The 11,302-nt window shown below is 37.8% G+C and overlaps 1 protein-coding gene across 3 annotated transcripts in view; it reads right to left on the bottom strand.

Annotated features, from left to right (window-relative positions):
- Nucleotides 1-7,051, bottom strand: part of LOC107695528 (APOBEC1 complementation factor-like) — a 12,179-nt gene extending 5,128 nt beyond the window's left edge. For all 3 annotated transcript variants that reach the window (XM_016495473.1, XM_016495472.1, XM_016495474.1), the window contains exons 1-8: nucleotides 6,964-7,051; nucleotides 3,593-3,736; nucleotides 3,052-3,186; nucleotides 2,667-2,797; nucleotides 2,335-2,573; nucleotides 1,904-2,068; nucleotides 1,570-1,667; nucleotides 1,208-1,487 (exon numbers count right to left, since the gene is read on the bottom strand). In XM_016495473.1, the coding sequence (XP_016350959.1) occupies nucleotides 1,208-1,487; nucleotides 1,570-1,667; nucleotides 1,904-2,068; nucleotides 2,335-2,573; nucleotides 2,667-2,797; nucleotides 3,052-3,186; nucleotides 3,593-3,691 (1,147 nt within the window). In that variant the 5' untranslated portion in view covers nucleotides 3,692-3,736; nucleotides 6,964-7,051. The remainder of the gene's footprint in view (nucleotides 1-1,207; nucleotides 1,488-1,569; nucleotides 1,668-1,903; nucleotides 2,069-2,334; nucleotides 2,574-2,666; nucleotides 2,798-3,051; nucleotides 3,187-3,592; nucleotides 3,737-6,963) is intronic.
- Nucleotides 7,052-11,302: the final 4,251 nt, after the last annotated feature.

Below are 11,302 nucleotides of genomic sequence, written 5' to 3' on the forward strand. Positions count from 1 at the left end.
TGTTAAAAAATGTCCTGGCTCTTCCAAGCTTTATAATGGCAGTGAGTGGGTGTTATTTTTCAATAGTCCAAAGGAAGTCCAATAAAAGCGCATCCATCCATCATAAAAAGTGTCTCAAATGGCTCTGGGTGTGAATAAAGGCCTCCTGTAGCGAAGCGATGCGTTTTTGTAAGAAAAAAATCCACATTTATCATTTTAGAAACGGTTATCTTTAGCTTCCGCCAACTGTTGTACACACGTTCACAATAGAACTCCGTTCCGGTGGATGATGAAGGACGAAGGCGTAGCGTAGGGTTTCGTGAGAATATGCTAGTCTCATCAGAACCAACGTTTGTTTACAGGAGTAAAGGAAGCAAAGTTTCCTTACTTTAGCAAAGGAAAACCAGTCTCCTCTTGGCTTTTATCAAAATCCTCTGACATTTTTATTTACAAATCTTCGTTTTGTACTTCTAATTCGTGACCAGTGTTTTGTTTTGCTCTCTCTGCTGTGCTTCCACATTTGTCACTACTCACCGGACCTTACTCTACATCCTACGTCATCTGCCGGAACGGTGTTATTGTGAGCGCGCATACGATAGTTAGCGGAAGCTAGAGATTACTGTTTATAACGTTTTAAATATGGACATTTTTTCTTACAAAAACGCATTGATTCGCTACAGGAGGCCTTTATTCACCACCCCCCACTTTTTATTATGGATGAATGCGCTTTATTTGACGTCTTTTGGACTATTGAGAAATAACACCCACTCACTGCAATTATAAAGCTTGGAAGAGCCAGGGCATTTTAAAAAATAACTCCGATTGGATTAGTCTGAAACAAGAATGTCATATAGACCTAGGATGGCTTGAGGGTGAGTCAATTATGGGGTAATTTTCATTTTTGGGGGAACTATCCCCTTAACATGAAATTAAAATGTACTCAATTTACCTCCTTATCTTATTGTGCACCAAGTCACATTATGAATGTAAAATATCATTTGAAAAGCATTTCATGTTGACTTTATTAATTGTAGACTGTATTGATTTTGTTACTTAGATATGTAGAGTAGATCTTTTGGTCAGAGTGATTTTATATATTCATTAAGAACTACTGTATTTTTAGCAGATTCTTCACAAGCTTGATTAACAGTTACAGAATTATATTTCTTCAGAGATTTCTTTTAATCATGTCTGGAACAGATTTCTACAAATTAATCAGATTACCCACCTCTCACAGAGGGGGAGCGCACCAGTCCCCTGGTACTTATGTGCCCTTTGGTACTGGGGAAGCGGAACTGATTAGGGATGGCTGCGTATGCATGGGGGGCGTAGAATATTGGTGCTCCTAGGTAGGCTGCTGAGGGGTCGTACATTTGGCCAACGGTGTAAGCATAGTCTCCTTGGAGCAGAGTACCACCACGACCCCCAGTGCCTCTGGTGTACCGAACATAGCTGTCCTTATCCACAGGTTTGGCTAGTGTGACCTCAATGGGAGAACCATCAATGACCTGGAGGGAAGTCAGAGTTTTTTATATGGCATTATTTCATAATGATTCAAGTGATTTTCAGTTAGGTTGTGTGCCGTCTTGCCTTGCCATTCAGAGCGTTCATGGCGTTGATGGCATCCTCTCTTTGAGAGAAATGAACAAAAGCGTAATCTCTGATCTTCTTCACCCTTTCAACAGCATCTGTAGATTAGCAAACACTGTAAATATTTCAATGAAATCCTTTAAAACAATAAAATGATTTTATTCAGAGTTCAGACTCAGGAACAGGTTATGTATTTGGTGCTTGCTTTTCTAAGTGCTCATGCTTACGATTTTTGCCTGGCAGATGATAGAAAGGGTAAAAAGGGTTGCACTGAAGGATTGACCTGAGCCATATCCAGAGACCAGAATATTAAAGAGACTTTTTGTTAGCTCACCATGTTTGATGCTGTTAAACTCTTTCTCTATAGTTTCCTCTGTGGTGGGCAACATCAGATTACGAACATAGAGGATCTTCACTGTGGCCATAGTGTCCTCATCTACCTCTACTTCAGGTTCAGCCCAGTCAACTGCAATAGGATGACCCCACAGCTGAATTCTCCCTGGAAAGAGATAGAGAAAACCATGTCAGTGGCTAGTCTTTTATCTTTCACTCATCTTCTTTGGGCAATGATCTAAGTATCTTTGGACTCAACATGAGTTCAGCCTGTAGGAAATCAATAAAATCTTGTCTTGCTTTGGAAACTGACGATTACTTTGAAAAATGTCTGAAACATTTGAAACAGAAGGGTGAGTGGTTTTTGGACAAGACTATTGGTATAATATCTAATGTGATGTAGCTTGAATTATTTGATGTATTGGGTGTTACCTGGCAGCAGTTTCCTCCTGGCCATGGCAGCAGCTCTATGGCTCTCATACTCGACAAATGCAAAACCTCGATTCTTGGTCTTGTCAGCAGCACTTGGATAAACGATGACATCCATGACACCATCCGTCACCTTCTTCATCTCTGCCAGGATCTCTTCTCTCTTTTTGGTCTTTGGAATGCCGCCGACAAATAGACGACAGTTGTCTACACTTGCACACACACCAAGAAGTCTTCCATTCCTGTGTGAAGATGTGTGAGAATTTTTCATAATTTTTTATTTATTTTTTGGTTATGCTTTGTCTACAAGATGTCCAGTTTGAACAATGACTCACCGGATTTCATAGTTGTTCAGTTGTTTCATGGCATTCTTAGCCTCTTGTTTTGTGGAGAAGGTAACAAATGCATAGCCCCGATTGTTGCCATTAAAGTCCATCATCATCCGTACTTCAAAAATGTTGCCGAACTGCAAAGACAGGTACACCACACTAAAATATCTATGGAAGCCTGTTTGTACCTCAGAGTAAAAAATACTGTAAAATAAAAAAGTCAGATTATGGAATATCAAAGCAAATAAATGTGCAATTGCAAGATATAGTCTCAATTACCTTATGCAATGACCTATTTATTTATTTTAGGCGAGAACGGTCTTCCATTTGGTTAAAGTAATTTTTAATTAATTCATTTAAAATAATAGTTGTTGACCAGTTTTCCCCTTACTTTTTCACAGAGTGGCACCAGTTCATCCTCAAAGAGGTCTCGAGGAAGCTTTCCCACAAAAATCTCACTGCCTCTCTCTGGAGGTGGGCCTTCCCAGCCAGGAGGTGGACCACCATATCTCCTCTGGCCATTTTCCTGTGGAGAAACCAACTGTGATGACTCTATAATATATTACAAGTTAATGTGCACACTGAGATGTGGACAAAGTAAAACCATGAATGATTATGCTACCGCGATAGACCTCAAGGATGAACAAATCATTGTACTGATCCACAGACATATGCTGCTTTTTTTGTTCACAGATGGGAAAGAAGGAGGTTTTCCATTTTCACCACATGATGGTGCCACTTTGCTACATACTAAATACTGCTGAAGACAACCACATAGAAATCTCCAGTAGTGAAAACATCAAAGTAATGGATCTTATGGACCAGTGGCACCGAATTTCAGTCTCAAGTAAGAGTCCAATTAAGCAAGTATTCCTTTCCCACAATCCCACAGTGGCACCTGTCCTGTTACCCGAGGCTGTGGTAACTCCTACCTGGTGTATCTGATATCCTGTGCGCTGGATCAGAGCGCGCAGCGCAGTCTCTTTCTGCATACCAGTCAGTCCATCCCCGCATTTTTGATTGGTTTCCATTGTGAGTGATTATCAGCAATAAATCAGCAAAATTAGGGGTGCTCACTGAAATTAAATCAAAGTTCAAACACACATAAATGACATGGCAGGACAGCATACTCCTGCTTTAAATCTGAACATGATAAGAAGCCAGTATGTGTTTCTCACAGACAGGTTCAAAGGTAAGAAATTCATATGTCCTTACCACACTCTTTTGAACAACACTAATCCATTAGAAAATAGCCATTTTATTAATTTATACGTAAGAGAAAACTTTATCACAAAGATCTGATTCTAGTGGAGGAGAAACATGATTATTTGGTCTTAATGTAGGCATCTGTCATCTTAATTTAATCAGTGTCTCTGATCAAAGTCTGTTTGAACTGCATGAAGAAAGCTTTGGGTATAAATTGACTTTTTATCTGCTGGACAGCATTGGCAAGAAAAGTGGGGAAAAATTTTCCTCACCTCCAGGTCAAGGTGAATTGTACAGTGTAATTATTAACTGAAGAGAGCAAATCAAAAAAGCAGACAATCACTGAGTCACATATGTTTCAATAGAAGGACATCTGTGTCCCACCCTTATTTCATACTTTGTTTCAGCCTGTTTCCCTCAATCAGAATTTTGAAAATATAACAGCATAATAATATTACGTCATTATTACTCAGACTATAAATAGTTTAGAGGTCAAGCGACTAAAGGGATAGCACACACACACACACACACACACACACACACACACGCATGTTGTGTTTCCATGTTTTATGGGGACATTCCATAGGCGTAATGGTTTTTATACTGTACAAATTTTACAAATGAGGACTTCCCCAAAGGGAGGTTTTTGGAGTTTTTGTCAGGTTTAGCTCACTTTTGGGTACAAATTTGTCCCCAAAATTTGGCTAAGTAGGTACACATAAACACACACACACACACACACATACACACATTGATTCTGTCATCATATACTCGTACTCAGGTTTTTCCAAATGTGTGTGTGTATATATATATATATATATATATATTATATTTTATATATAAGTAATGAATATGAATAGCTGCTCTGATATTTCTTTTTTCATTTGTTGATAAGTTTAAAATCTATGACTTTTGATTGCAGACTTTGGTGACTGAGCAAATCTGCGTATAAGACATTGTTGAGATTGTCTTCAGAGACTTGTTAGAGACAATAAATTACTATGTCTGTTTCTGAGGAGAAAAATTGTGCAAGCAGGAGACTGAAGCAAAAAGTAAGCAAAAGTCCCAGTGCCCATTTATCTTGATCTAATGTTAACAAGATCTCCCTTGTGATTATTCTTTCTTTTGAGATGAGAGTGCTATCAAGCGTGATTGAATCACATAGGCACGGGTCTTTAATATCTTCAGTGGAGTGACTATTTGTCTTTGTCAGCTTCCCCTGATCAAAGATAGATGCTGAAGACAACAAAGGATTGTGAGTACAGAATAGGGGTCAAAGACTGCCAGTCATTTTTAAAAGCATCTGCATGCAATCATGACAGCAATGATGAGACAATGATCATTGTCTCTACAAGCGTCTCAAAAAAGTGAGAAAAAAAGACATAAACAAAAAATTACCAAACTTTAACTATAATTTCAATTAAAACAAAATATACACAAACTATAATATATACATAAGTTATAATTAAATTTACATTTACATTTATTCATTTAACAGAAACTTTTATCCAAAGTGACTTACAAATGACAACAGAAGCGATCAAAACCAACAAAAGGGCAATAATATATAAGTGCTGTGACATGTCTCAGTTAGCCTAACGCAGTACACGTAGCATGATAATGATACATATATTTTATATTTTTTACATATATTTTGTATGTACAGTATAAGGTCAGGACTTGAATGTATTTTTCCAACATGTATTTTACACATAAAAATAACTACTTAGTTGTTAAAATATATACTTTTTTTCAAGTCTTATATTGTCTAGTCCATCGAGTGAGGGAGGACAGCCTTTGGCGTCCCCTTAAAAATATGTGCATGATGCCCCTGGAAGTCTGTGTGCTCTTTTGAATTTTATATTGTTTTCTTTTCATTCATTTTACAATGCAACGCATCTCTCCAGCAATGACAGTGCTAATGTGTTCGCCTCTGCATATTCAATAGCTTGTGCAAAGCACAGATAGTTTATTTTGACTGAAATGACTCGTCACAGTTGACTCACAGAGTGAGATGATATTACCGCACGCTTTTGCAGTTTGCAAATGTGGCCTTTTATTCAATCCATACAGTACATGAGACCAAGAAATCTTTACTAAGGGTCATAAATGACGAGTTTCTTGAAGCTCAAACGTCAGGGATTTAAAAGAGATGGCCGAACATTAGGAATCCATTAAAGAGAACGTTTTAAGACAGTAGGGAAAGGACTCCATTAGTCTGCAGTCCATCCACTGCTCTCTTCTGGACAGCCTGGTAACCGTTTGCATAAACAAGATAACTAGACGTGTGCTTATCGGGCCTGGATCTCTGGCTGCTTTTCAGCCTATGTTGACTGAAGCTAAATACACATGTTCTGAAGGCCATTGTGCTGGTCTGAAACTGCAACACAAGTGCAGGAAATATAATATTTTTAATTGCACTTCAGTTGCATGTTACATTTGTTGCCTGCCGCTGTATTTAAGCTTTTAAGACCATACATCAGAAATGATATCATATGCACTACCCCCCATCCCAAACACATGTACACACTGTTGCTACTGTTAAAAACCATCTGTGAGGTTCAGTATGGCGTGTTTAATAAATACTGTATGTTGGAGAAGTACCATATGTTGAAACATTTCAGTAACAGCAGTGATAAGCTCTGGGTTTGTGTTATAGCTGACCTCCTTACAACTATATTAAAACTCACATGTGCATGTATGAATGTTGAAATATTACAGTTGAAGAAAGGTTAAACATGATGAGTGGCTCGTTTCTGCATTATAAACACTGACGAAGAATCACAAAAGAGTTTGTGCTGTTGAATCTTAAAATCGAAATACCTTTGCTATAAATAAGCTGAAATAATTAGTCAAGTTAATGTGTATAATTCATTGATGACCCCTTGTGTATATCTTACCTAGACAGCATCCTCAATCATAGTGGAATAGTTTTAATGCAAAATGATTAATTGTGTTGCACATTCAAAGCATTAAATACAAGCAACAGCTGTACGGATGAGCACAGTGTTTTTTAAACACTGCCACTACCTTTATCTTGCCACTGCCTGACAAGGCTCCTTATGTCACTTAATTTGGTATTAAAGAAGCAACTTACCTGAGCAATTTCAGAGATCACCACCCAGAAGACTCAGACCCTCATTCTGCTGAATTTGGCAACGTGTCACTGGGGTGATTCTGTAATCACATCATATCAAACTCCAAAGGTTCACTGTCCTCGGGCTACTTTACAAGCCGGCGTGGTTAAACGTTAACCAGCTCTATCTCTGCCTCTCGCTGTAGGCCAGCCCTTTGACCAGGAACATCGATCATGGTTCGTCTGCAGCAGGGAGCAAGCCTCCTGAACCCCGAATCATGCTGCAGAAGACTTGTATTGCTCTTTTTTTGTCTCAAATATTAATATTTTTTTTTTCATATCTCTTGTTTTCGGCCAAATACAGATACAGGCTAACCAAATGCACAAATAAACTTAAAAAATTAAATATTTGCTTGAATTCAAGGGGTCTGAGATGGAATTATAAAAATGGGCCCCAGCAGTTCGGACATGTTTTGGGTCCCCCTCATCACATGGTCCAGGACAACATTTTAAGTTGTCCTTACCGACGACAGTCCTGATGTTTTTTTTTTATTTGTAAGGAGACATTTAATGATTAAAAACACTATAGGTTGCCATCATCTCTTTAAGATATTTTATACAAATGGTTTTGTATGACGGGGCCACGAGAGGGTGTTAGAGGGTCCATGGAACATTTGTTTTACAAAATGTATATACTAGTCATTATATATATACTACATTTCAAAAATGGCAATAATGACATTTATAATGTTACAAAAGATTTCCTTTTAAATTATGTTCTTTTGAACTTCCTATTCATCAAAGTATCCTTAAAAACTGCATATTAGAATGCTTTCTGAAGCATCATGTGAAACTGAAGACTGGAGTAATGGCTGTTGAAAATTCACACTCTTAAAAAAAAGATTCTTTATTGACATTGATTGTTTCATAAAGAACTTTTAACATCCATGGAACATTTCCATTTCTGTATTTTTGAATAAACAAATGCAGCCTTCGTGAGCACAAGGAAATTTAATCTTCCAAATCTTACTGACCCCCAAACTTTTCTTACATGGGATAAATGTCTTTACCACTGAAAATATATAGCTGCCTTTATATTTTAAGAACAAAACCATTACAAGTGACCACCACTGAGCCTCAGAGAGTCTGAAAACTGACGTATATGTCAAAACATGTTCTGTTTTGAACTCCTAGATTGTTCTTACTTTCCACTCAACACCAGGTATTGACAAAGTAAACATGCTACTGCTGATGTCTTGTTGTCATGGCCCAGTGTTTGCTATCTCCTGACTTGCTTGTTTGACTTTGATATGGGCAAGTGGTCCCATGGTCCCTGTGCTCTCAAGACAAACTCTGCTGTGCACTGTGCTACATAGGATCTACTGACCTGAATTTCATGTGAATACAGCATTAACTGACATCCAACAGTGAAGTTCACTAAGTGTGAACTGAAGACCGAAAGCTTTTATATTTCATAAACATCAATTTTTTATATAGATACAATTTTAATGAGTCACGATTCAGATTCAGCAAGCAAAATGGCACGGCGAGTGAAATGGCGCCCCCTTGTGAAAAAAAGAACCTACTGTCTGAAGAAAATAGGGTGGATGAGGGCTTTATTTTTGATTATATCAGATTCAGCCAATCAGAGGTGCGAAAGGTGATTCATTCAGTGATTCACACAACTCTTTGCCTCTTTAAATGCAAATGTGGCTATGGAAAAACATATTGTCTAAGACATATTGAAAACACTTCCACAAATAGTAACAAAGAGGATATATGCAGCACAGCAAAAAGCATGAGAGCTATTGAGTCTTAAAAGGCTTCTTTTACAGAGTGCTATTGATTTCTGTTTGGTCCACGTGCAAATTGGGCTTTCTTTACTCAAGCTCTGTCAGTAACAGCCTACAATCCACACACACACACACACGCGCACACACGCACGCACGCACACAGGTTTGTTTTTGTGAAAAGTGGGGACATCCCATAGGCGTAATGGTTTTTATACTGTACAGACCGTATATTCTATTGCACACACACACACACACACAAGATCACACCATAAGACACTGAATTTCACTGAAGTTTGTATTTTTCTTTGTATTGGGAGGGTTGAAATATTCAAATTTGTAACTGCTAGACCAGATATAATGATACATTTAAATCAAAACTATGTGCGTGAGGTGATAATTACCACATTTTTGGCACTAAAATGTTGATTAGCCATAGAAAACCAACACTGCTTTTCTTTGTAACATATTGGCTGTTTTTTTTTTTATGTATATGTTCATACATTCATTATTCATTTATGCCAGGGTGAAATTCACCAGCTGAATAAGGGAATGGTATGACAACAGCTTCACAACCTGTTTGAAAGTTCCATGCAAGTGCCAGTAAGTGAAAATGCCAAAATTGTATGCAAATTTTGGAGATGGTAAAAAAAAAGGATCTCAATTGTTATACTGCTTTCAAGAGCACCTATACTTGGTTGAGCATTCGTTGTTATGATGTGGCACATTCAAGTCGGAAACATAATACAGATGTAGCCAAAATAAAACAAAATAATTATATTGTCAACAATAAACCCAAATAACTTTCAAAATGATGAAAACTATTAATTTCTATAACTTATTTATATATTGTATAACAACTAAATTTTGTTTTGTTACATAAAGCAGGCTGTGGAAGTTGAGTGGTTTACTTCACACTTTTCCGCAACATTTGATTTACGTTCCACTCACTGATCTCTATAGATCTATTATATTATATCTATATTATAGATCAGTGTTTGAAATCGATACGTCCCTTCCACAGTTCTGCAACTCATGTAGCATCTAGAATACCAAGTTTCCCACTTGTAAATGCGACTTTACTTGATCCCGCATGTGCTTGGAACTTGTAATTACTATTTATTGACTCCACATGAATGTCACATTTAGACATGTTGCACCAAGTTCTTGTGTGTCGTATTACCAAGTTTAAGAACACCACCACAAATGAAAGCTATAGCACAGGGAAAGAATATCAGTGATGGGCTTTAATTGTTATTTTTGGGTGAACTGTTCATACAGTCCTCTCTGGCAGGTTGCTCTTGTACCCAGACACAGTGCACTGTAGCTAATAGAATCATTTCCCACTGGAATAACCAAGCCATTTAACTCACTCTTCATAAGCATAAGGAGACTCAATTACAGACATGATTGTTGCGAGATCAGCTGGGAGTGAACTTTAGTTCTCTCAAATCTCATATGTGCATGGAAATACCATGAGTTCACCTTTATCTGATTTAAATTCAGGTTAACTGCACCTTCAGATATGTGTGCTGATAGGCAAGATGATGAGAGCCATAATAGAAGATAACAAGCGATTTTAAAGCATTTTTAAATATATTTGATAGCCTGCTATCCATATTATGAAGTACTGCAGTAGCACATTTTATGTGAATTAACAACCCAGCCCGCTTTGAGTTATGTTTCAAAGATTGGCTTTCTTAAGGAGAACTGGGCAGCTCTTGCTTGGTTTGTAATATACTATGTAATACATTATATTAAAATAATAACCCTTGTACCTTCTTACCTTCTTGCATTTTCATTTTTGCTGTTTCCACCTTTGTTTACTGTTTTAATTAGCATCTTCCATCTTCTTTGATTAGAAATGCAACTAAAGCAATGACCCACCTTAACCAATAAGTGCAAACAATTTGTTAGAGCATCCCAACCAGTCCAACAATCAAAAGCATGAGTTTTGGGTATTCACTTCCATTCATACACATACAAACGCGGAAAACCAGAAAACAGAAGTTCATGCGAAGAAGTTTATATTTTCTAAAGACCAAGTTTAGCAACTCAAAAGAAAATGTTTGACCAACAGAGGATCTAAATGTCACAGATTGACCTTGTCAAGGTAGCGCCATATTTAATTTTTGACAGGAATGAAAATGAGGCTGTGGAGAACAGAAACACAGTGCGTTCAATAGATTGTACTGTTGTTTAACAACATACCAATTGTTCAAGCTGATGAAATGTCTTTCCGGAAAAAAAAGAGACAAAAACTCCATAAAACAGTTTTGAAAGTTGTGACTTGTGAAAATTATGTGATCTAGAACCTTTATACTGTGTGTGCCATTGTAAAGACTGCAATGTAAAATGTCACGGAGGCTGTCCGTGAACTCTCTGCCTGTCCTGCCATGGCCAAGGAGGTCGTCCCTGAACCCCTTGCCTGTCCTGTCACAGTCATGGAGGCCATTTCTGAACACTCTGCCTGTCCGGTTATGGCCAAGGAGGCTGTCTCTGAACCCCTTGTCTGTCCTGTGACGGCCATGGAGGCCGTCTCGGAACACTCTCATGTCATGGCTGTGGAG

The sequence above is a fragment of the Sinocyclocheilus anshuiensis genome, unplaced genomic scaffold, assembly GCF_001515605.1.
Source record: "Sinocyclocheilus anshuiensis isolate Anshui unplaced genomic scaffold, SAMN03320099.WGS_v1.1 scaffold466, whole genome shotgun sequence".
Lineage (NCBI taxonomy): Eukaryota > Metazoa > Chordata > Actinopteri > Cypriniformes > Cyprinidae > Sinocyclocheilus > Sinocyclocheilus anshuiensis.